Raw genomic sequence first — 26,364 nt, 5'->3', positions numbered from 1 at the left:
TCCTCATAAAAATATCTCATTCACTGCTTTTCTAAGTAGTCCCCGGCCTCCTCTGACAGTACTGTGCAGGCTGAAGATGCCCAGACTTGGCAAAGTGCCCCAAAGTTTCATGATGAGCACACCTTGCTTTTACTCCATACACCTTGAATTTCACTCCGAACTCCCCCCAAAAGCCCAGGGAGGATGGACATTGGCTCTGGTCTCTATTCAGTCACAACATTAAAACTATAACATGCCTGGCTTCTGGGCCCTTAGTGTCAGTGTGTATGACTCATACAAGGTAAGCAAATGACAGAACCAGATTGTGCTATAAATTGCGTAGAATTTTGTTTTTCATGTCCAGCTAGGACACATGTAAGGGACCCCCACACTCCACAATAAAGAGTTGATATTTCTTTGAAATGGGAGAGATCTGTTTTCACTTAAAATGTTGTTTTTCTAGGTTCATATACTATATAATTTTTTTAACATCAAGCTGTCGGCTTTGAAGAAAGACACACATGGATTTGGAATCTGTGGCTCTTAATCACTCCCTGTCTTGGGCAAATCCCTTTTTTTCATTTTCCTTTTCTCTTTTGCCACCTCGCCAGAGAACAAGGACGTTTACTTAGGAACAACCTCCTTTTTTCTCAGGAGATACAAAAGTCTACCTTGTCCTATTACATTGTTCAAAAGGAAACAACCCAGTGTCCAACTTCTGCCGTCTTGGTTGGAAGGTGGTTCACCAAGCAATGACATCTGAATTCAGTGATGAAACTGCCACCTCCAGAAGAGAGGAAAATCAACACCTTTCTGTGTGAATGCAGCTGTTGGTGTTGCTTGGAAACACCAGGCTCTGGGTGCCTCTTGCTGCTGTTTTCGCATTTGTTGGCCTCCTCTCCTGCCAGGTGGATGCATGGAGGGGCAGGCGTAGGCGATAATGCTGAGGCTCAGCCCAGATCTCCCTGTGTGCACCCTCTTCATGCTTCAGCTTCAAGCAAACAGCACCTGCACCTCTTTTTCAAAGCCCCGCCCTTCGGCTACCAGAGCCTGCCTCGCCTGCGTGCCTGGAGAGGTAGCTGAAAGCACGTAGAGTCTACTACCATCTCCCCTCTCCACAGTAGCCAAAATGGCTTAACAGTCAGGGACATGACAGACCCATCTCCACTGCCTCAGGTCAGAACAACTCTGAAGCATAACACATAACCCAGTTCCCTAGTAGGATCAGGCTGAGGCTCAAAGCCACCCTCTACTGGTCTCTACCTCAACTGTCCCCATCTCTGGCTCCCTCTCCTTCCTTTTCCACCCCCTCAGTTTCCCTGGGGACCATATTCTTAATAAATCATGTGCTTATGAATCTTCACTTCAGGATCTGCTTGTGGGGATCCCAACCTGAGCCAGCAGCAGGTCCCCTGAGACTCCCATCATTTATCTCCACACACGTCTTCCATCTTCACAGCAGCATGACACAGGACAAAGGTCTTCAGGCTTGGGGCTCTCAGCCTGCTACTTGGCAAGACTGTGACCTGGAATGTTCCTTGACTGGTCGAAGGCTCTGTTTTCCAAAGCATTGCTTTGACAATGGCGATAATACCGACTTCACACTTGAGAGGATTAATGAAAGAAATAACCTGGTACATTGCACGTGCTCAGTGACTCCCCACTAAATCTTAATCTGCATTTTTATGATGACGCCCTGTAGATCAGAAGTGACCCAAAACCCATCAAAGGAGCCAGATGCCTCTGCAGCCCAGCTCTTTCCCGGCAGCCTTCTGACTATGCCTGTTCTGGGACAGGAACCAGATGCTATCATAACTGCCTGAAAAAAGTGGTCCCTCACCAAAGAGAAAAGCCCTTGCCAGACTTTACAGAGGTTTTATGACCCATCAAGTGCAACAGCTGTACAGTTCCAGGGAACCTTTGCGCCCAACGATTGTTAAGCAGCAGGTGATATTTTATTATCTTTCCCCTCTGTTTAATGCGTTGTTCACCTTCTGCCGGGATTGTTGGCCTTGATTATCAATCTCCACATAAAAAATACAGAAATGTCCTGTTCTTGTTCCTCTCCCGGGGTCTCTCTGTGTTGCTCGTTACTGTCGGAACTGCACACTTGTTAGCTGTGTAGACTGGGACCTCCACTCCCAGGAGCCCACGGATGAAATGAGGAGAATCAGAAAATGATCTGACTGCAGCAAATGAGATGCCAGCCTCAAAGAAACACTCTTATTTAGTTGTGGCCAAGGCACAGACATGTGGGAAAAGTGTCATTGTTTTTTCTAAATTACACTCGTCTTTTCCTTCTATACAGCAAACCTGTGGTATCATCCTTCAGGAGACATCAACTTCCTGTATCTTCACTTTCCAGAATGCCTCCCACCCTTGCTCCTTGTTGGTGATTCACTGTGAGCAGTAATGCCTACCTGCTCTGCACCCCTCTTCATTATGGTGGTAACACCAGATGAATTGCTCTCCAGGTTCCAAGCATACAGATGGCTGGAGTTCGCCATCCCAGAGCGGCACTTTGGAATTCCACCAGAACCCAAGGCCATCACCTGTCATCTTTCTGAGTGAATGCACCAATTTGGCTTTTTCCCCTTTCCTGTCTTGTCTCCTTTTGGGCATCCAGGTGCTATGGGGAGCGCCTAGCATCTGTTATGCTGACATTCCTATCCAAAACTCAGATACTAGTGGTCACTCTCCACCAGTCTGCCCACGGGTCTGTCTCCTGAAGGAGAGGGCTCCTCTCCTGTGTGACTTGCTGAGGACAGTTGTAAATCCTTGCCTGCTTCCAGCCAACTTCAACCATTTGTATCAGCCAATTTGTGACTGGACGATAAAAATGCCCAAGATAATGCAGCCATGTTCTAAATGCGGTAGGAAAAGACTACAACAGAACCAGACTAGAACAGCATTTATATTAGCTGGAGTCCTGAGGTGCTCAACTGAGTGCTCCATCTCTCCCTAGAAGAGAGAGGCACACTGACCCTTTGTGGCCCCAGAGGTCTGGGATTTGCTTCTGAACATCCCTCTCTTTGTCTAGAGTGTCCAATCAGCCTACCATCTGTGAATTAATCAGCACCTGCAGATTTATATTCTCAGTTGGTACCATGTCTTAGGATGTGGAATGCAGCTTGCTTTGTCCCTAACACTGCTTCACCTGGTCTTAAAGAGATAATCCCAAGATGCAGTTAGTAATCCATCCACATCAAAAGAGCTGCACAGATTCCGCCCTAGATCTTGTCATCCAGACTGAGGCACTCTAACTGCCTGTCCTCCAGTGGAAGTTTCTCTACCCTCTTGAAGGTGTTTGCTTCAGTTTTATTTTATTTTTTGCAGTTTGGGATCAAACCCAGGGCCTCATGCACAGTAGGCACATGCTTTACCACAGCTACACCCTCAGCTCATATCTTTTTAGATTTTAAGGTGCTCTTACCAAAGCTACATAAGAACTAGGTTCAAACACATTTTTTCTTTTGTCCACAGGTAAGACGGCATCTTTCACTTTGTCTTCAAAATTCTTCCTGGCAACGTACAGCACAGTTTGTTTGGCTCTCTAGTCACCATCTTAGACTGAATGTTCAGGCAACTAAGTCCTTGGGTTCCCTGCCTTCCTTGTGAACAGTTTCGCAGAGTCTATCACTTCACACAAAGAGCTTGAATTATTTCACTGAAATGTTTCTCGTGGCCCTCGTTAAAGCTCCTCTTCTCATTTCTCCCTGTTTGTTCTGCATTGGTGATTTTGTTTTTATTACCCAAAAGAATGTAGGTTCAACTTTGGAGATTTCCCATGGTACTTTTTTATCTTAATACTTAAAAAGGTGTTTAATATGGTCAATTCCATATTTTTTCCTAGAAACTCCAATTATTAACATGCTTCTTTCCAGAGAAAATGACCTTTGATCCTAACTCTCTATTCTCTAGGAGAATTCTCTCATCCTCTCAGAACATTTCCTAATCCCAAGAAAAGTCATCTATTAGTCCTACTGTATAACTGATGTACAATAACTTGCACAATTTTCTGGGTTTTGTAACAAGTGTCCACCTGTGTAACCATCACAATCAGGGTCCACTGTCCCAAATGCTTCCTGCTCTTTGTGATGGGTCCCTCCCTCCCATCCTCACTCATAGTCAAGCCCTGATATGCTTTGTGTCACTAAATTAGTTTATACTGTCTATAATTTTATATAATTGAAATCATATCATATGTAGTCTTCTGTTTTTAGAGGAAGAGTCTGGCTTCTTTCACTCATAATTATTTCAAGATTCAGCCATGTTGTCACATGTAGCCATAGTTTGAGTAATCTAAAGAATATTCTCTTGTACAGCTAACCCTCATTTTGTTTAGCCATTAGAGGACATTTGAGTTTCTAATTTTTGGCTTTTATAAATTAATACTGCTATTTCAATTCATGTACAAGTCTTTTTGTGAGCATATGCCTTCATTTTTATTCAGAAAATATGTAGGAGTGGAAAGGCTGGGTGGCATGGTAGTGAAAACTAAATCCTACTGCTTCTGGGGTAACAATTTAAAGGACTTTCTGGAAATCCAAGTATATTTTGTTTTCTCCCTTTAGGTATTTTTCTCAAAGAAAATAAACATAGCTCTCAAAGAACAAGATGAAGAAGAAAAAGTAGATGGGACCTTGGAATTATGTCTCTTCTCCTTTAGAGCTTTCTTTATCCACCAGGATTCTCATTCACAACCTCTATAAAGTGCCACGTGGCAGCTATGTGCCCAGGTGACACAAAATCCCTTAGGGGCGAGAGGAAATGTAAGTTCCCACTCACGGAGGCTTCATGCTACCCAGGTGCTAACACAGGTAAGAGGTTAATCAGACTCATCCCATCAGCCCACCTGGGGTGTGTTATTTGTGGAGATGGAGGAATTTATGGCTTAAAAGTAGAAGGTAAAGAAGACATTCCTGTGCTTTGTTTCTGATGCCTTTAGACTTGTTTTAAAATTTATGTAAAATAAAAGCCAAAACAAACAGAGAGCAAGAGAGAGAAGAGAGTAATAAGTAAAGAAGGTTAGGGGGAAAAATAATGGGATTAAGTTCTTAGATTCTGTGTTTCATGGAACTTCCCTTATCTTCAAATATTTTTTTAAGCAAAGGTCAAAAGACCTGAGGTGAATCATTGCTTAGGTTTCAGAGCTGTGGTGGGAGATCTTGTTTGAGTCATCACCCTCAATGCCTCTTTTGTGAAGGGGGTAATCACAGAATTAACGGGTTGTAATTTTGAAGCTCCAGGTGTATAGGAAATAGTCTTGTTATTTTTAATTTATGAGCTCCTGTAGCAAAAGGGATTTTTTCCTCTGCATGTGTAAAGAAATACTAATGATGCTTAAATTTACTGCGGCTTGAACGACACTTTACTTCCCTCCTCCAACCCCCCAACTAAGCAAGATCCAGGCTCCATAAATCAATGTTCCTCATATGCCCAGATTTAAAGGAAATAAAGAACATGCAAAGTAGTAAATCCACTGCAGATCTTTAAGGCAGTGGTTGGCAATCAGTGCCACAGGAGAGGCTTAATGATTTATGGTGCCTATTTTTATTTTCTCTATCTTTAGTGTGAAAGTTAAAACTAAATGCTCAATAACGTGAGAAATAAATGATATGGGATTGTCCAACTTATCCAAAAGATATAGGGATCAAATTGAACATGTCACCAGGTAGGGACATGATGAACAAGGCATGGGAAAGACGGAATGGATGGAGCTTCACTAAGAAATCAGAAGGTGTCAGCCTAGCCACTTGAACACTGAGGAACAAGCATCAAGAATGACTTCAGCCAGTCTCCATGTGGGCTTGCTGAATTCCACTGAACGAAAAGTAGTTTCATGCTAAACATGGGACTGATTTTAGATGTGGTGGTTAATTTCATGTGCCAAGTTGGACTAGGTGCCTAGTTGTTTGACCAAACACCAAAGTAGATGCTGCTGTGAAGGTATTTTCCAGATGAGATGAACAAGTCAATTAGGAGACTCTGAGAAAAGCAGACTACCCTCCACAAAGTGGATGAACTTCATCCACTCAGTGAAAGTCTTACAAGAAAAGATGGAGATTCCCAGGAGAGGAAGGAATTCTGCCTTGTGGCTGTCTCTGGACTCCCCACTGCAACTTCAACCCTTGCTGGAATTTCTAGCCCTGATGATGATGATGATGATGACGACGACGACGACGACGACGACGGTGGTGGTGATGATGACGACGACGATGATGACAGCAAGTGCTCTACCACTGAGCTACATCCTCCAACCCCAGCCCTGCAGACCGGGACTTGCCCGCCCCTGCAATCTCATGGCTCAGCTGTATACCCCACCAAGGAGGGGACAACTGTGGATGGTTACTTCTCTGACCTGGCTGACAAATATCTACATTCCAAACTCAATGTCCTCCTGACACTGCTATCAAAAGGGGGGCTGTTAGCTATTTCAGGGGCTCAGCCCTCTGTAGGCTCAGGTGGGAGATGGCAGTGTGTTTCAGCAGCAGAATCTCCTGAGAGCTTCATCTCCAGTGTACACAGAGAGTACAAAAAGGAACTTGGCAAGCTGGTTTGAAGAAAATTTTTTACAATTGAACAATTCTCTAGATTAAAGGGAAGCACTCACCTCAGGAACACAGTTAGGTGAAAGTATTTAGTCCCCAAGGTACAGCGTCCAGAAGGAAGCCCTGGGCCTCAGAGTTCAGTGGCCACAGTGGAGTCAGGAGCACAAGGGCTTCTCCAGTGCCCTAGAGTGACTGATCTGGAAGTGGAACTTAATTATCCTTCCACAAGGACAGAAATCCACCAGGAGGGGCTCCGGGAGGCTGACACACTCCTCAGTGGGCTGCCTAAGAGTTCTGAGAAGTGCTCACCAAATATTTATCCTGCACCAGCCATGAGCCAGGCCTTATTACAGGAAATGAGGATGCAAGGACAGAACAAGCTAGACACATGGTTCTCTCCATGGATCTAGAATTCAAGAAGGGAGAGATAAGATATTCTCTGATAACCACAGGTGCTGGAGGTAGCCACTTTTAATTTCTAAACAACCTGAAGACTCAGGTAGGTAACAGTGGATGTGTTTGTGAACTTCTCTGCCCTGAACTCCCACGTTGTTTTTAAATGTCTGGTAATGTCTGGTAATGGCTGCCTCACTGGACTGAGAGGTCCTTGATGGTAGTGGCTGTCTTCTTGCTGTCTTCAGTGACTACCAGGCTAATATGATGCCTGATATAAACTATGAATGCATGTATGCATGGATGGACAGATGGAAGGAAGAGGATGTACTGCCAACATCCTACACTAGGTTCCCTCAGACATATCCCTGAACAAGGATGAGAGTGCTGGCAGGCTTAACTTGGATTTAAGGTAGTGACTCTAGGTAGTAATCACAGGAAGTAATACAAGGAGGGAGTAATACAGTAGAGGCTGCGTTATCAGGCAGGTTATGGAAGTGGGGAACTGGAACTCAATCCCATGTAGGAAATCTGGGAAGTGGGGTGGACCACGTGTCAGTTCTCCCAATGGAGGAAGAAGGAAGCTTGTTCAGGGTGCCTGGAAGTCACTCTGGAGAGACATTAACTCTCAGGCACTCTGGCCTGCCTCATGGGCAGGTATAGGGACTCCAGCAGCCAGAGAAAACCTGTGGGTACAGTGACAGGTACGGGCTTTGGGAGCTATAAGGTTTCGTGCAAAAGAAAGAGAATGATGATTGGTAACAGGGTGGGGAAAAGAGAGATCAACAATATCTTCGACCTCTGCCAGATTCTTCTGAGCTCCTCCGTGAGGAACTTGGAGAGGATGGTGTGTGATGGGACTGCAGAGGCGGGGAAGGAAAGGACGACTCTGCAGCCAGGGCAGCCTGGATGACATGTGGGGAATCTTCAGCTCTCTTTTATGACCTCCCCTAATTCTGAACCTAAGACGCAGAGCTGTGCCTCACAGGTAGAAACCAGGTCTTATTTTTATTTTAAAACACTTGAAGGCAGTGAAAGCATGAACGGAGATTGTTCAGATTGTTCAGTATTTTTTCCATCCCTCAAAGGTGTCTCTAAACTTCTGGAATAGGCAGGTTAAAAGACACTCTGTTTTCCCCACAAATGCCACTTTAGATTGAGCATCAAAGAGATGGCTATGATAATACATGGAAATTTATTTGAGAAAAATGAACCATATTTATTTTTAAAACATCTATAAGACTGGAAATAAATTTTGAATGATGGCTTATATTCCCCCCCCCCCAAAGGGGCTTGCCTGGTGTTGATTACATACTTTTTCACTACAGATCCCCAAGAGAATTTCTTTCTTTGTCACTGCCAAACTCCTTTCTTTCCTTTGCTAGGGTTTAAAAGGACAGAGTATGGACTCTTATGGCTTTGTTTTCAGAGAATGCCAAGAAAATGACACAAACCATTATTTCTAGGCTCATGAAATTCTATTTCCCAAAGTTCAGTGTACTTTAGGAGCAAGCATACCAGGTGCTGGGAAAAGAAGCATCTAATTACCATGTGATGCTGAGGCCATTTTTGTGTACACTAAATAAATGATAGGTGATTATCAGAAGCAGTGCACTGCTGAACCTGACCATGTTTAAACCAATAATGAAAAGTTTCCCATTTGTTTAGCCACCAGAATTATTTTTCATCACTAATACTGGGATGAAGGGAAAGCTAAGGCTATACAATAAATTATGCTATTTTCAGGCACAATCTCAGCGCTTCTTTTAAGTATTTAATTCTTTTGAGAAGCAGGACAAACAAGTTTCCAAGTACACGTGGTTCATCCCTTTGGCAACCCTGGCTGAGCTCCTTCTGTGATTCAGGCAGTGGCTGGGGGGGGTGGGGGAGTTAGATTCAGCTCCTCTTCCCATGAAATCAGATATAAGTAACAGAAACACTCATCAGACAGTGATCTGATAGATGAAAGAGGAAACATTTCTTAGTCATCAGAAGAAACAGAACCATTCACTTCTATTTTACAGGCAAGAAAAGAAAAATCTCATGTTGAGGGAATTTCTCAGTACAAAAAGCAGAGACATCAAGATCACGTCTCTTTGTTCACTTTGACCTATTTCTAACCTAATTATTATATCAGTATACCTTAAATTCCTCCTTCCTAGATCATCAATGGGGAGCCAATGTCTTATTCGGTGGACAGACAACACCACAGATAGATCTGTTTTCATCAACAATATGATTCATCAGCATACTGAACCTCTACCGAATACCACATCCTACAATATATCTTTAGTTTCTATGACTGCCACTTGATTTTATCCCCAAATGCTTTACATACTTCACCAAGACAGCTATAGAATTAAAATAATAAATCAAAGCAAGGGGACAGAAAGCAAAGGGGTTTATTCAAAAGAGGAAAAAGACAGGTTTTCAACGAGACAGGGGAAAGATGGAGAGCCCTACTCCGCCTGTGCTAGTCTTGTAACTCATAAGTCTTTCTCTGTTTTAACTCTTTCCTGGGTTTATTGTTCTGGGCAATATCATGCCTCTCATCCCTTGCAACTCCTCCTCTTGAAAAGACAACTAGGTATTTACAGTTTAATAAGAAGCTCAATTTCCTGATGACGTCTTTGTTCATGCGTCGCTAAGATGCTATCTCCCCAAACATGCTAGAGCTAAAAGAATAATTTAATTCCTGAGCATGTACCTTGAACTGAATAGGAAAACATGCAAAGTTCTCAAAGAACTTCAGAGGCAGACAATCTGAAGACTCAGCTGCCTCTTTCCCTTTTGTCTGAAACGCATTCTTTCGTTCACTTAACAAATATTCATTCCATGGCAGTTATTATGGAAGGATGCAGAGGTGGGACAGAAAAATTAAAATAAGAATAGAGCAGGCCATCAAAATCCCTCCCCTAGCTTCTGTGTGTGCTTTCTCTTCACCCTTTACTTGGGTTTCACCATCCTCGCAGGAGACTCCTTACTCCCTGATCATCTACCTATCTCAACCCACCTTGGATTTGGAGGCAGGAGAACACAGTGGTTAGGAGTGTGCATGTATTCGTCCAGCAAACATTTGTCGAGTGCTCTTTTAGGTGCTGGGGCTTCAGTGAAGGAAAAAGAGAGAAACGTCCCTGCCTTTTGGAGCTCACACTCTGGCTCATGGGCTCTGGAATCAGATAGTCTGGTTCAAACGCCTGCTCACTGCAGACTAGATGTGTCCTTGGTCAAGTTCCTTCACCTCTCTGTGCTGAAGTTTTGCATCTAAATGATGGGACAATAACGGGGTCAGCTGATGGGAGCTTCTGAAGATTAAATGTGTGCAGAGAACTCAGGATAGAAAAGCCTCAACAAATGTAGGCTACTGCAACTTTTAAATAAGTACTAGAGCAACAAGTTACAGATGTGCTGCAATAGGGTTTAATAGCAGCGTAGACCAGGAAATGTTTGAGGAACATCCATGAGGTACAGCTGCATGCTCTCCCCATCCAGCTGTTCTCTCCTCGGCATGGGTCTCTGCTCCTTCTGAATCCACTCCAGGTCACCCCACTCACCTCTTCAGCATCCAATTCCAACCATGAGGGTGCTAACAAAGGAAGAGAATATTTCCCCCCTTTGATTTCGATTTTATGTAACGTTTTGGTGAATTTTCACTGTCAATGTCATGACAATCCCAGGGCCACCAAGCTGTATGGTAATGGAATTCTTAGTGCTTCTTCTTCTCTTCCTTTTTCCTTTCCTTCTCTCTCTTATTATTGGAGACCAGTTTTTCCAGGACTATAAAAACTAAAAACTGAAATGCTGTCAACAATTTTAGAAGTGTTTAGTCAGCTAACTGGAACCAGGAGGATGCAGCTCCCTAAAAGCAAGGCTCTGTACGGGGGGCTTTGGTATTTCCACTTCCTGGTGACACCCAGTTCTACCGGGAGCTTTTGAGGACCAACTTGTCTTCAGCTCCCTGTGCAGGTGGCTTGCTCTCTGAGGCCTGATGCTGGTCTTTTCAACTGCCACAGAAGACCCTGGTAGTCATTAAGCAGGATTACAAAGTGCCCCGTGAACACACTGTGAAGGTGGCCATGACAAAGTTGTCCTCTACAGCTGAGTGTGCTGAGGCATGCTTATAATATCAGCACTCTAGGAGGCTGAGGCAGGGGAATCTCAAGTTGGAGCCCAGCCTGAGCAACTTAGCAACTTAGTGAGATCCTGTCTCAAATTTTAAAAGCTACAAAAAAGGACTGGGATTATAGCTCAGTTCAGAGGTCCTGGGTTCAATCCCGAGGACTGAGGGAAAAAAAAGTTGTGTGTTCAAAAGCAAAGAGAAATTGCTGAATTTCCCACTGAGAGCTGAACTCCATCTTCCTTGATAACAAGTGGCATCGTAACATCATCTCTAGGGTTTAGATGACATTTACACGGTACTATCACATTTCTATTCAATCCTCACGGCAATCCTGTAAAGTAGATACGATGGTCTCCATCGGACAGAATAAACAGAAGCTTATTGAGGTTAAGTAACTTGCCTGGCATCAGGCTGCAGATTCAACCTGGGGTTGTTGCATCTTTCCATTTGCCTCATCCACCTTCCCCGAAAACACAAGTGAAAAAGACACTCACAAAGCCAGGATGCCGAACTCTGGGGGCATTGTAGGAAAATCACTGAGATCCTTCAGGCTCACTGACAGTGCTTTGCCTGCAAACACCCATACCAGACACGAACGATTTTCAACCTAGGAAAAGCTGTACAAATGATTCCCAGGTGTCCCGAGCTGCCAGCCAGCACCCCAATGGCCATCAGTCAGACAAAGGACATGTTGAACATGGAAACACCCAATTTTACACCTCGCCTGCAGCAGGAGCTGGAAAGGGGTTGCATACACTGGCCATTTTCTTTAGCACCGATCGCTGGCACAGAAGGATGTGTGCCAAGCTGCAGATACCATTCCCATCTTGGCCTGCCCACTGGACCTAGATCAGCCCTGGAGGCTGCTGGGCATGCACACTGGCCTGAGGGTTACTCATCAGAAGCCTCTTAGGATTTTTCTGAACACAGGGACAACAAGGTAGACACTGAATCACAGCCACTTTTTCTCCTGTGCTTTTGCTGCCTCTCATAGGCAATCAAGGACATAAAGCTTCACGCAGCAAACACCTGAAACTCTTTCCTGAGGCCTTTGAGATCTGATGGCACTAAATATACACTTGGCTCCTTCTTAATGTGTTTTTTCATACTGCAGCTGAGGTGAGTTAAAGTGAAACTATATTCATCCAACTATGAGTCCTAAAAATTCACTTCATCAATATACATGAGTAAGAGCCCTTTCTTCCCCAAGAAGTCCATGGAGTCTTTTCTAAGAAAAGCAAAGCTAAGATCTGCCAGGAATAAATAAACAAGAAACCCAGGAGTATGGGCTTGACTTCCAGAGTGGGCCTTCAAAGATCTCTGCCTGATCTGTGCTAAAGTGGGAGCAGCAGGAGCCCGGTCTCTCTCTTGTGCAGTTAGGAGACGATGTCCTTCACCTCAGCTGGGCCCACAGAGCATTGGCTGCTTTTAAGCCCCTACTGTTGGATGTGCTGTTCCACGAGGAAATGGCACAACTATGCATGTCAAGTTTGACCACAGTGTCCCATAGCAAGTTCAATGGTCACCCCACTCCCATGGGAAACCTCGGAATGGGCAGATAAAGCAAGAGTGGGTGAGAGAAGTATAGGAGGAAGAGGAAAAGGATAGCCAGTAAGTCCTAGCAAGGCACGGGCAAGTGAGCAGCCAGGGCAGGTCCAAACCCCTTCAGTGGAAACCAAACAGGAAACTGGAAAAAATCTAATACCACCACTGTTCCCTCCTCTGTCACCTGAGACAATGTTAAGGTGGGTTTTCTCCTGTAACACTTGCGAATGTACTTCTAATGGGAAGGTGTGAGGACCCCTACAGGGAACCGTGCCTAACGGAAGAACAAAAGGACCACCTTGTGAGTGGTCCCGCACTCTTCCTCATCCTGCTTGGACTCCTAGCATACAGCTAAGTTCCACTGTTAGTGTGTTAAGTTCCCAGGGACTAAAGAAAGCCCTCGTTGCACGGGATTATATGTGAAATGCATTGCTGTAACCAGTACAAGGTGCTATTTAAGTTAGTGGTGGATATGGTAGCAATGACCACAGAAATAGCTGATGTGCAAGGGTGTGTGCAGAGGTGGCACCAGAGCAGAGCCCACGAAGGGGCTGACAAGAATGGCAGCCTGGTCCTGAAGGCAATGCCCGGGAAGCAGGAGGCCACCCTTCTGCTCTGCTCAGGCCCTGACACCAGGCCCCAAGGTGGTCTTGGCTTTAATCCATGGCAAACTCTGGCCTCATGGGGGTCCTGGTCAAAAGAGTCATTAAACAGCCAGGGACACTCTCCTGAGACTTGGAGAAAGCTGTCAGGTAGTTCAAGGAGCCATTTAAAGAGGAAGATTGAAGAAATCACACAAGGGATTGACAGCGTCAGAAGCATGACTTCCCTACGAAAAGAATGAGTTTGGGCCAATGGCACAGAGTGGGAGGAGTCAGAGAGAGGAAATGCAGGCAGCTTGGCAAGCTACAAACAGAAGGCAGCGCACGTGCATCCACGAGATCAATCTAAGGGCAATGCCATACTGAGGTCAAGACCTAAATCAACCCAGAAAATCCCAAACCCTGGACAGACATATTTTTAATCAGCTGTAAAAGTAATTATATAAAGGTCTGAATCACTAAGAAGAGAACTGATGAGTACAAAATAATCCTGTTAGGGAGGAAGAGAGGGAGATAGAAAACTCTGGCTAACACAATGGGCCCGACAGTGAGTGAAAGGGCAGGTGAAAAAGGGTTTGAAGGCTGGAGTAACCTGAAGTCATCAGAACCTGTGAAAGCAGAGTGGAAGGCCACTTCTTCACATCAAGAAAATATGAAAATTTTAAATTAAAAATTATTGATAATAAAGAAAATGATCTTAGTATAATTTTACTTGAAAACTTGCATTTGGTAGGAAGGTTATAAACTTAACATAAGTGCTATAAACAAAAGATATTATAATTAGAAGTGATGTCGGACTACAGAATCGGAAGTCCATGAGCTCACTGACTCCACAGAGCTGGCCATGCTCGGTTCTGAGCCCTGGCGATTTTTGCTATTTTTCACACATTTGCTCTGAATGCAGACAAAAATCCTCTGGAGGATCATTTTCTTGAAGAATAAAAAATAAACTGAAGTTGTCAATGACTATTCAGGTTATTTGGGAAAGAAAATTCAATGTGAAGACATGAGGCTATGCAAAAGATTCATTATATTTGCAAGGTTCAAGGCAATTTGATCCATAATCCAGAATCTGTTCCCTGCTCTTCAAACAATGAAGATTCCTTTGGCCCAACCTACAATGATAGGGTTTCACCCAAAGGATTCCATTGAGTTTCATGTACTTCATATGTAACAAGGCGAAGTGCAAAATTAAGTAAAATCTTTACTGAGTGAACAGCTAATACATGGGAAAATCTAATCATACCCTACCTCACCATTTTGTATGGATGTAACAACTCTGAAAAGGAGATTCCTACACCTGAAATGTCTTCTATGCTCAAAACCAGCACACGGTAGTTAACCAACTTGAAGAACAAAATACTAATCTCTTTTATTCATTTCCCTCTTAGCTATTTCTTTTTCAGAAAATGTGTTTGTCTAAACACAGATTACTGAAATTCCGAAATACAAACACCAAGATGCTGGTTATTTAGAAAAACAGAAATTCCGGCAAGAGAGGCATAAAAGGACAAAACAGGTGCTTTGAGCGCCATCATTCCTTAAAGCAGTGCTTCTAAGACTCCTTGTAGCAAAGGACCATTTCCTCCTTTGTCTTGCATTACATACAGCTCTGATTCTTTACTCTTAGATTCAACAGATACTATCTGAATGTGTCCCCTTCCAAAATTCATGTTGAAACTGAATCCCTGTTGTACTGGTATTGAGGCTGGGCCTTCAGAGGGTGACTAGAACACAGGGCTCTGCCTTCACAAATGGATTACTGTCCCTATAAACAGGCTTCAGAGAGGGCTGGTCTCTCTTGCCCTTCCACTCTCCACCATACGAGGACCCAATAACAAGGTGCCATCTTGAAACAGAGAGCAGTCCTCACCAGACATCAACGCTGGCACCTTGATCTTAGACTTCACAGCCTCCAAAGTTGCAAGAAATAAATTTCTGTTCTTTGTAAATTACCCAGTTTTGGGCATTTTGATGTTACAGCAGAATGGACTAAGACAACGGGCTTAGAAGAATTCTGCCAACTGCTAAGTTTCCAATACTTCCTCTCAGTACCTATAATTGTCACAGAAGAATAACCCTGTGTGAAATCACACTTGCCCAGTAACTAGACTGGGAGAAACACAGTGCAAAATCACCATTGTTCAATCATAATTGGGATTTTTATCTCACAGACATTGAAGTTGATATGCAGTGAGGTCCATGAAGACCATTTCAGAAAGATAAATATTTTTAAAGGCTCATATTATAAAGAAAAGTGGGTATCTACAATCCCTAACCAATCTGTCTTGTTCTACTTGTCTTCTTAAACAAATTGTAGGTCCACTCATTTCAAAACTGTTTTATAAACAATGATTATCAGTTCATGATAATGAGGAAAACAACCAACTGTGTTCTTCTGTGTAGGCTTAGTGGAGTAAATAGGACCGTGGGCTCCCACAAGAAAGGAAATAGATGGCTTCCTCACTCTGCCACTTCCTAGCTGTGTGATTTGGGGCCAGAAATTGGTACAGTTTGGATCACAAATGTCCCTTAAAGGTCCATATGTTACAGGCTTGGTCCTCAGGGTGGTGCTAATGGGAGGTGGTAGAACCTTTAAGAGGTGGGGCCTCATGGAAGGAGGTTAGGTGAGTGGGGGGGGGGGGTCCCAAACAGATAGAGACCCTGACACCCTCCTTATTCTTTGGTCCCTGACCATGAGATGAGTAGTTTTGTTCTGCCATGCATTCCTGTCATGATGGGCCACCACAGGCCCCAAGCAATGATGTCAATAGGTTATGAACTGAAAACTCTAAAACTGTAAGCCTAAGAAAACCTTTCCTTTTTCTAAGTTGATTATCTCAGGCATTTGTTACAGTATCAGAAAACTGACTAACACATTAAATTGAACCCAGGGTTCTGCTTTCTATAGCCATGAAATGTGGAAAATAATAGGATCTACTTTATAGGGCTAGTCTGAGGATGAAGGGGAGTTTTCCATATTAAAAGCTCAGGTAACAGAGTGATGAACTCTGAGTCATTAGGACACATCATCCTCTGTGGCCACAAATTTGGCAAAGGGTGTCTCTCCTGTATGAAATGAAATGGCTCCAGCATGGTTTTCTGCAAGCAGCTCACTCTTGTTTTCTGACATAGAGCTTCAGGGGAGTTCCAGGGCCCTGAAGAACCAGGGAGCTGCATCTTGAAAAATGGTGAGCACAGACTTAAGGAATAGGAACCAACTCTGCCCCCAAATTCCTCTGAGGACAGAGAGTCCTTCTCCTCCATGTAAAACCATAACCACAGAAGCATTTCCAATCCAAATACTAGTGACAGGTCCACATTTCACCTCCATCAAAAGCTGCCTGTACCATGACCTTCCACAGCTTGGCTGTAGCTGAAACCCTAAGGCAGTTTGATACTGACTCAGTTTACTGTTGGACAACATGATCTGGGTCTGAGTTATCACATGGTGCTCTGGGGACCCAAAGAAGTGAGATCCATCCTTGGTTCTGTTTCTTGACCCTGTGCACCACAAGCAAGCCACTCAACCTTCTGCTGTAGTGACAGGCAGAGTGTTAACTGCTGCCTCCCTTGCTGGGAGGAGGAAAACCCCAACTCTTATTGAAGAGCAGGGGCAACACATAATAACAGAGAGGGGGTAGATGGTATATATTTACATGGAGAGAGAGAGACAGAGAGAGAGAGAATTTTATTGTCCACATAGTACTTTCCCCCCCGTACACTGTAAACCTTTTGTGCATAAGCCATGTACTTCCAATGCCTCCACCATTAAGCTCTAAGAGCTCACATGTGCTCACTGTCCACAACAGAGAAAATAATACATAATTAGGCAGTCCTGTGGATCTTTTCCAGCTCTTTGCAAGGTCAGATCTCAAGCTTGCAATTCTAAAAGATGAGTTTCAGAGTCTTGGTTATTGCCCACATCATGTGCAGGGCCTCCCTCAGCTGCTGTCACTGGCCCATCACCTAGGGTCTGCCTAGGTGTCTCCATTCCATCCCTTGGCTGTGTGATAGTCTTTGCAGAGAAGACTATCTTAGTCAATCATTTGCCATCCTTCCCCAGAATTTGTTTGTGTGTTTGTAAGTTGTCCCTGATTAACATGAAATCTGGCCTTGGGCACCATTTAGTGTTCCCAGGCCTATCTCATTCCACAGCCCTCACTGGCTGTAAAGACACTGCTGGCTTCCGAGCACCAGGAGACTCCTGTTCTGTCTAAACCTGACCCATCAGGTGCCCTAACTTCTTACTCCATTCTGCTTCAAATCCTTCTGGAATTTTTGTTTTGTTTTGTAAGGCAATTTGCTGTAAAATTCTCTGGAAGGACTCTGAACTAAAGATTCTTCACATTCAGCAAATCTCAGGTTAGGAAGGCTCATTATAGAACGTTATCAAGGTCAGATAACCACTCAAAGTAATCTTGATCTCCCTCGGTGATGAGCACCTCACTCCCTCCTGCACAGTTTGAATGAACTGTAAGCTCTCCTTCATTCTCACCTGGGAAATGTCTCCTTTCTGTCATGAGGTTTCAGTCAGCCTCTGCCTATGCACTTAGGTTCTCCACAGATCCCACCAAAGCCCCTTTTACAATGACCAAGTGACTGCTGAAGAAAGCTAGAAGATACCCTTACCCCTTCTCTTCTCAAGACTAAACCTGCACAACCTGGCTCCTTAGATCCTCAACACCTTGGCCACCCCCCTCTATACTCTCTAATGACTGATCTGGGTCCTAGGAGCTCCTGGGCTTGTGGCATTTCCTCACAAACTGTCCCATCTCTTCATGGACATGACCTCCCAGCATGCTTAGAGCTCCAGTCAACAGTCCAGACAATGCAGAGAGTCACATGCAGACAGAGCTAACAAGGACCCTACTCCCTCATGGCCAACATAGACAGGTTTCCTGTTTCTTCCCACACATGGAAGTTTGCCCGAGCATTCAGAGGACTATAAACATGGCACCAAAGCACAGCGAGCTCCCTAAAGCTGTCTTCCAACACGCCTCTGTGGTGTCTTAATCCAGGACATTCGCCCTCTGTCCTACTGACTTGCTCCTTTCCCAATCAGACCCCTTCCTCTTACCCGTGTGCTGGATGTCACCATTCATAAGGATAAGATAAGTTACATAATATTCCTTCTTGCTGACACAATGGCTGAGTCCATACTGAATTGACTTTTGTGATGCATTTTGTAATTTACAATTGTCTTATCTTCATTTTGGGGGCAGATGTTATCCTTATTTTATAGACAAGGAAACTGAGGCAGGGCTGGGTCCTGAACCCAAGGGATCTTTGGATCTTAGATAGAGAAAATTTTCTAAGGGTCAGTTCCAAGTATCAAATAAAGAATGAATCATAGAGAAAAAAGTAGAGGAATCTGGTTTCTATTTCTGGCTTTGCTATAAACTAACTCACAGATGAACTTTCCTGGTCCTCAGTTTCCTCATTCATAAAGTAAGGAGATCGAATTAGACAACCCGTGAAATTTTGTCCTGCTCAGCTGTCCCGTGTCTCCAGCCCTGTCTCTGCCATGTGGCTAAAATTAGGGAGAAAACATTGTTAAAATACCTTTCTTTTTCATTTGTCATGTTTTTAAGTTTCCAAGATTAGCTGAATAGTATTTGATAACTATCCAGCCAGTCTGTCAAGAAGGAAAAAAAACCCTCCCTCTATGTAATAGTCAATGTTGGGCCAGTAATTAACAGACATATCTGAAACACCAGCCTCAGGACTGCACCTCCAAAAGTCCTCACCCCAAGGACAACCATCTTGAGAGGCCTCGTCCCTACCACAGTGGCAGTGGTTCCCAGCCCAGGGGAAGGGGCACACTGTCTGCAGATGTTTCTGGTAGTCTCATGGGTGGGAGAAACACTGCTGGCATCTAGCAGGTAGAGACCAAAGATCCCTCTGATCATCAGCAAGGCACAGGACAGGCCTCGCAGCAGAGGTGTTCGGGCCATGCTGTCACTAGTACCAAGACAGGGAAGGCCTGTCTTAAACAGCCAAGTCAAAGAGCGGCCCCAAACTCTAATTCTCTTTCAGCTGAAAGGTAACTAGCTGGGCGTGAGTGAAAGAACCAAGGATCTGAGCATCTCCCTTACCGTGCGAAGAAGGACGCGGCCACCGAGGTCCCCGTGGAGCTCTCACTGGCCACACAGGAGCCCTGCGAGGCTGGGACACCGCAGGCCGCAGGCTTGTCTGCATTGTAGCGGTTCAGCGCCACCTCCGTCAGTCCCTCGCGGACACTCTCGGTCATCAGCTGGGAGATCTGACAAGGAAAAAGAACACTGGGCTCATTCCCTGAGGTTACCACATGTCCTGACCACTGCCAGCAGCTCTATTATTGGGTAAGGGTGCTGGGGGTGGGGGAGGGGTGCCCTAAAAGTTTACATGGCACCTGCATTCAGTCCCATGTGAGTGCACAGAGCTTCTCTGGGGGATTCCCCAGCGTTTTCGCCAGTGTATTCTCTCAGTTTCATTTAAAATAATGGAATAAAATAAACCCTCAACAAGTAAGCCTCATTGTATCTGTGCCTGCCACGCTGCAACCACATTTGAGTAGAAGGCATCAACTATTACTCAAATGCTCTTTGCATCCCAAGATCACAACTCATGCTAGCTTCTTAGCAGCAATGGTCCCAAAGGCTCTCAAGTGGTGAGGTACAGCACAGGTAGAGTTTAATTCAGGAAGAACCAAGCCACTAAGAACTTAAGGAATCGAGCAAAATACTACTTTGTGACTGTGTTTGTGGTCTGCTGTGGCAGGTTGGCAAAAAAGGTGAATTAAAGAAGCAAAATAAACAATCAAACACAGTTACCATGAATTGCCAGTGGCTTTCATGGAGGATCTAGATCTTCTCAATGGATTTAATTTTCCTTCCTCATTAGGAACAAAAGCTTCCATTTCATTTGTAATGATTTCCTTTATAAAGGGATTCCCAGTGGATTGTCTGTCTATATCTTCGTAATATGCTCTGAAGAACCACACTTTGGGACAAAATGAGAATCCTGTTGAGAAATACACTTTTGGAAAGTTCTAATCTCATGATAAATAGGATACTTTCAGAGGCAAAGCCTAAGTGTGCTATTTGGAAAACCTGTTACTTTAAACCATCAGTCTGGTTGCAAAAGAGAAAAAAATCTTACTTAAAAAAAAAAGGAACCTTTTTAAAAAAAGTAGTCTTTAGCTTTCTCCAAGCTTTAAATGTGAAGTGGAAAATGTTCCCCATCACTTAACGAATACAAGTTCCATAAAGCAAAGATCAGGAACAGTTTCCATTATGTAACCGAGCAGGCCAGTAGGCCAGTGAAAGAATCCCATTTGTTAACCCTGGAACGTTAAAACATTTGTACCTTTCATTATCAGCAGAACAGCCATTTACTCGGCGTCCCATTGACTTGAATCTTTGCTCTGCTTAAATTCCTGCTCTTACTTGGAAAGCCTCAGCATTATTCAGCTGAAATTCTGCCAGCACACACTTTCTTCTTGTTCATTCAGTGCATCGGAAGGAAACTTGACCCAAGCAAGAGAAACTGGAGAGGTGGCAATGGCAGCTGATGGCCTGGAGGACATTCCTTGTGTCAGCAAGAGCTGCTGACTCTGCAGAGGACCCATGTCATGTGTCACTTCTCCTGGGCTTCCTCCGCTGCCTATGGGGTGGGGGCTCCCATCTGCCAGCTGCCCCTCTCCAGGGGAAAGAGGCTGACCAGAGGGATTGGCCATGCACACTGTTGTCCGCCACAAAATAGTATTGATGAAGCCCCAGGTGGTGCATGATGCCATCCTGGACGACATCCAGGAACAAAGCAAAACCCTCAAATTCAGGGCACCATTTAAAAAGCCATAATCTAAGACACACATATCCACAATGATATTTGAAAGAATGTCAGTGAGCCAGCCAGTGAGTGTATTATGTAACTTTTTGTACACGGTGCCTGTCTCTCACCCAGTCTTCTGTTTGTGTTATTCCCTTTTCATTACTGTATTTCTAATCCAAAGTTTGAAGGGCAGCAGAATTTTTCAGCCTCAATATCTATCCATTGTTCCTGCTGGTACAAACACTGAAAGACACAACCAAGACATGTGGTGGTGACTGGAAAGATGCCCGTCTGAGAGGTACAGGCTCCTGGGGGTGGGGTCCAAATTCCTCTGCATATCCTGTGGGCCCAGGGGTTTCAAAAGTGCCACTTAGCAAATGAATTTCAATGCCTGGTTTTCTGTACAAGAGTGCCACTGGCCGCCTTGTCCCAAGCTTCATTGGATCTCTTACTTGTAAAATACTGGGGATTCATAGGCATGGGACATTGCATTTGCAAGCCTGTAAGTGGAATTATTCAGTGATCAATTATTTTTAGAAGTTAGAATCACAGAATGTCTTACAGCCCAATAGAATTTCCAAATTCACAGCTTCCAAGTGCTTTTTCTTAGGTAAGACACCTGAGGACCAGAGGTGGGATCTGTCCTGTCAGTCTGTGGCGGGAATCAGGACTCTGACTCTTTTGCCATTGCAAGTCCCTCCTCCCTTCCTATAACTGCCCCTCGCTCCTTTGCATACAAAAATTTAAACATTTCCCCTTTCTTTCTAATTAAATAAAATTTAGCACATAGGGAAAAATTTAGAAAAATAAAACATACACATGTGTATCTACTACCATCACTAACAGATATTAATATTTTAGAAGCTACTTTCTAAAAGAAACAAAACACAAAATTGAAATAGAAACCAAGGCCCGTGCATCCTGCCATTCCCCACACACATCCTGGTGGCTGCTCTTGGGGTCTGCAGGGCATCTTCCCTCGATACACACTGAGGCCACTGGAGTCTGATCCCTTTCCTCCAAACTTGGGGGTAGAAGCACAGTAACGAAAGGGAAAGCACACAGACAGAAGATGAGCAAGAGAACCCGAAAACTACAGAAGCAATCACAAATGACAGCACACTGGTTCTCTAGCCGGTAGACTCAAATGTCATTGTCCGTCAAAATCAGACACGTGGCTTAGATTATAGCTTCTAATAAACAAAAATCACACCGTCCTTCCTGCCCCCTTCCCAGACACAGCCAGAATCACATTGTTCTTTCTGTTCACTTCTATCATACCCACTCCTGTGAGAGCCCGGCTGAGCTCACGTTAAAGTTTCAATCTCTAGATTTTATTCTGCTCATTTTACGATGCAAAGAAGAAAGCCTCCTCTCCACAATGCCTCCTACAAGTTCATGTTCTCACTGTATTTAAGCCAAGTACCCTCATGAAGGACTACAAACTATCTGGAATAGGATACCATGTTTTGGCTGTAGCAACTGCTAACTTACCTCCTCCTCATTCTCCATATTCCAGGGCTCCAGCCTGCCCTATGATCCTCAAACAAACCTCCTGCTCCTTCTGCCACAGGCCCTTTACATATGCTTTCCCCTGTGTCTGCAATATTTCTATTTTTCCTTCTATATCTGTACCTTGGCTTATAATATGCATCTAATAGTAGCGCATGTTTTCTACTTCGCAGGATAGAAGATCTAGTGCTGATTTTCCCACCACTATATCCTAAGGTCAGCACAATCCCTGGCATAGGAAGATACTCAAAACATGTTTCTGGCATAAGATATATTGCTTTTTTCTACTGCTCATATTTATCTAATCAAATCTTAAGAAGAGATTTCTTTTTAAAATTTCATTCTTTTGATGGGGGTACAACTCAGTGGTACAGTACCTGCCCTAGGTTAATCTCCAGTACTGAAAAAAAATTTTTTTTTCCTCTATTTATTGAACTATTAGGCTATAGCAGTATTTCCCCCAACTCTATCACTGCCAAAGTATAGTGCTTCGGCTCCATAGTGTGACAGTTTTTCATTTGCAGTGCTAGGAGTTGAACCCAGAGCCCCACATGTGCAAGGCAAGCACTTTACCACTGAGCTACGCTCTCAGCCCTTTTTCAGTCCACTGTTCAATTGCTAATCCATTCCTATGAGCAACTGTGTATCAGGTGCTTTGCATATGCCAGGCACTGTGCTGAGCAGGTGTGCAAACATTTCTCAGCATCTCAAGTATCTTCAATAGTTGCTTTTTTCCCCTTACATATTGTGTAGTTTCCCCGGCAGTTAACATCTTGTACAAAGACAGGCTACGGGCTGGCCAGAAGTAACCTCTCTTCCCTCTGCTTGTCGACAACATTAGAATTTTGATAAAGAGAGGAGCCAGGCTTGCTCTACCACTCCCTTCTGCCCTGATGTTCCTGCCTTGGAGCCAGCTGACCGCAAACTGAATTCCTGGAAACCATGAGCCAAATTAAACCTCTCCTCCATTAATTTGTGGGTGCCCAGTATTGTGTCTCTGCAACGAGAAAGCTGACTAATCCACCCTCCCAGAGTCTTCCCTTCAGGAACACTTCCTCACTCAGGCTGTTCTCACGGCCCCCTCCCCACAACCCACTATTAAAAACATCCCAGGCAGCAGGAGTCCTCCTGAAACTTTAGCTTCACAACACAATTCTGAACCAAGAGCCTTACTTTTAAGGATTCTGATTTACCTCTGCTTTGCAGATTGTTCTGAATTTATTTCTTCTCTCACAATAACTGCAAAAGATACATGATTCTTCCTGAGAAAATTCAGATTGCAAAAACCTCAAAATATTCACCTAATATATTTGAAAAGCCCAAATCTGGGGGAAGGGACTCATTATCTGGATCATGGGTATGTGTCATTGTCACCAGCTATAAGCAGTGGCTGAAACTCGCTGGGCGGTCCTAATCACAAACTTGGGAGGGGGGACCAGATTTTCACCCCGGGATGGTGTTTGGTTTGGTTCTGATTAAAACCTGCTTTTAGCTCTGCAGCTCGGTTACACGGGACCATTTCACTGCTCAACGGTATCTGTTACTTTCAAAACACCACATCATATCCTGCAGGGAGTGGGAGGTAAATTAAATACAGGGCGATAGTAAAAAGAACAAGGCTGTAGGGAGAAGGTGCACACGTGTGTTTGCACAGGTGCTGACACATGTGTGCGTGTACATGTGGGCTCCTTGATGTGAGAATCCCATGCTCCATTATGTGTACACTGAGAGTTGCTTTCCACTGATCACATGGCAATGTTTCTCTCTATATAGTTTTAATATTAGGTAAGATTCATGTCTTTAAATCACACTTAAATTTTTGCACTGATCCTTCAATATTAGGAGCTCAGTAGTTTCACCCAAGAAACAGTGAATCTTCCATTTGGATATGATCTTGATCACACAATCAGAACAAAGGACACATAGCTCTTTACCAAGCTTGCTTCATGTTGCAAACTATAATCCATATGCCACTGACCTTTAACTTCCCCACTGAAGGAATGACTCTGAGAGCCACCAGCATGTGTCAGCATGGGACTTCATCTTAAATGGCATTATTAACCCAGAAAGCCACCTCCCTACAACTCTCCCAAGATAGCAGGAAACTCCAAAGAGTATCCCTTTCCTGGGTAGAGACATGCTTGGACAGCAATTGCTTCCTACTTGGTCTTTAATTAACAACATTTAATGACATGATACCCCCAGTCTCAGAAAATATCATCTAATAACATTTTCTCTGACACAATTAATATCTCACTGTCTTGACATCTTTTATTGTTATTTGTTACACCGTTACTTAATGTTTTATGGTTTTGTAAACAGTGTGTGCTCAATAAATATGTCTGACCACTGTTGGCACAAATCAACTCCTAATTATCTCAAAGAAGATCAGGTGCAGCTCATTTTTAACCCTCAGCCCTGCCTGAGGATGTTTTTATGGTGTCAGTTCTTGTGCACTTAGGGAATTAGGACACCAGATTACACTTTCAAAAAGCAGATGAAAAAAATATAAATTAGGGAAGTCAGTCTGCAAAGGAAAAGATCCAACAATCCATCCTCAAACCAAAGATGAACAGCTACTTGCTGATCACGTAGCTGTTCCATGGCAGTCAGAAAGACAGCAGAAAGCTGACAGCTGTGGACTGAAAGGCACCCTCTTCCTCTGGGAATCACAGTGCAGTGACTTAGGCCCACAAAAGCCTGACTCAGCTTTTGCTCTCATCAAAAAGGGTCAGAAAAAAAAGTTGGTGCATTTTTAAAAATATCTGAGTCTTGGCTTTCATGTCTCCATCCCCACCTCAAGTCACAGAGGAGGTCCCAGCAAGGTCACCTCTGAGGAGTGGCTGCCACTCTGTGATCCACCACAGTCTTTCTCCTGGGCCAAAGACAAGCAGGTGTGGAGACTCCTGCTCTGACAACCACAGGTACCTGTCTCCCGCCTCAATGCCACTCCCTCTGGGGACTGAAATGCTGACTCTCACGAGTTATGTTGACTTCATCCTTATAGAAGAACCAAAGAAACGGCCTATGTAAGAGGGAAGCAGGGACTGGCTCCCACCTGGCCATCCCCTCTTCCACAGTGTTTGTGCGTGCCAGCACCTCTGGACCTGCTACTCTCAGAACTCACTAACTTGCTCCACACAACTATTTTCTTCCCATGCTTTCCTGCTTCAGAGTGCTCAGCCAACATGTCCATCTCATTTAGACTTTAATCTCGCCCACCTTGTTTCTTCTCCATAACCCAGAGCTATGGCAAGGAGTTTCAAAGTCAGGCATTGTGAGGAGTCTGTCCTCTGCAAGGTTTGTAATAGGGGCAAAGCTGACCGGGGCAGGACAAGTTTGTGTTTAGAAGTTTCCGCAGATGCTGTAGCAAGTTAACTAATTCTTGGTTCTTTTTACTTGAATAAAATGTACCAAAAACTAGGGCAATGGAATGGATTTTTCCTAGCTCATCAAAAGAGATTGTTTTTATGGTACTTGGGTTCAAACCCAGGGCCTTGAACATGCTAGGTGAGTACAACTGAGCGACAATTCCAGTCTTTTTCAGTTTTTATTTTGAGACAGAGTCTTGCTAAATTGTCTAGTTGGCTTTCAACTTGCAATCCTCGTGTTTCAGCTTCCCGAGTAGTTGGGATTGTGTACCACCATGCCCAGATGAAAGAGTTTACATTTTTAAAAAGCAACACAGAATAACAAATGTGGTATGATGCCCCTTCCGTGAGATATACAGAATAGTCAAATTCCTGGAGCTGGAAAGCAGACCAGTGGTTGCCAGGGAGCAGGGGCATGGGCACAGGAGTGAGCGTCCAGTGGGGACAGAGTTTCAGTTTGGGGTGACGCAGAGAGT

The 26,364-nt window shown here is 44.1% G+C and overlaps 1 protein-coding gene across 2 annotated transcripts in view; it reads right to left on the bottom strand.

Moving 5' to 3' along the window:
* The window catches only part of Kif26b (kinesin family member 26B), a 548,528-nt gene that overhangs the window by 231,880 nt on the left and 290,284 nt on the right, over positions 1-26,364 (bottom strand). For both annotated transcript variants that reach the window (XM_087194066.1, XM_021265513.2), the window contains one exon: positions 19,289-19,455. In XM_087194066.1, coding sequence (XP_087050192.1) covers positions 19,289-19,455 — 167 coding nt within the window. The remainder of the gene's footprint in view (positions 1-19,288; positions 19,456-26,364) is intronic.

This window comes from Heterocephalus glaber, unplaced genomic scaffold (genome assembly GCF_053883595.1).
Source record: "Heterocephalus glaber isolate CG9 unplaced genomic scaffold, H.glaber_assembly_v1.0 deba00001600, whole genome shotgun sequence".
In the NCBI taxonomy this organism is placed as follows: domain Eukaryota; kingdom Metazoa; phylum Chordata; class Mammalia; order Rodentia; family Bathyergidae; genus Heterocephalus; species Heterocephalus glaber.
Note: the sequence above shows the minus strand (reverse complement) of the source record. Positions and strands in the feature narration are given on the sequence as shown.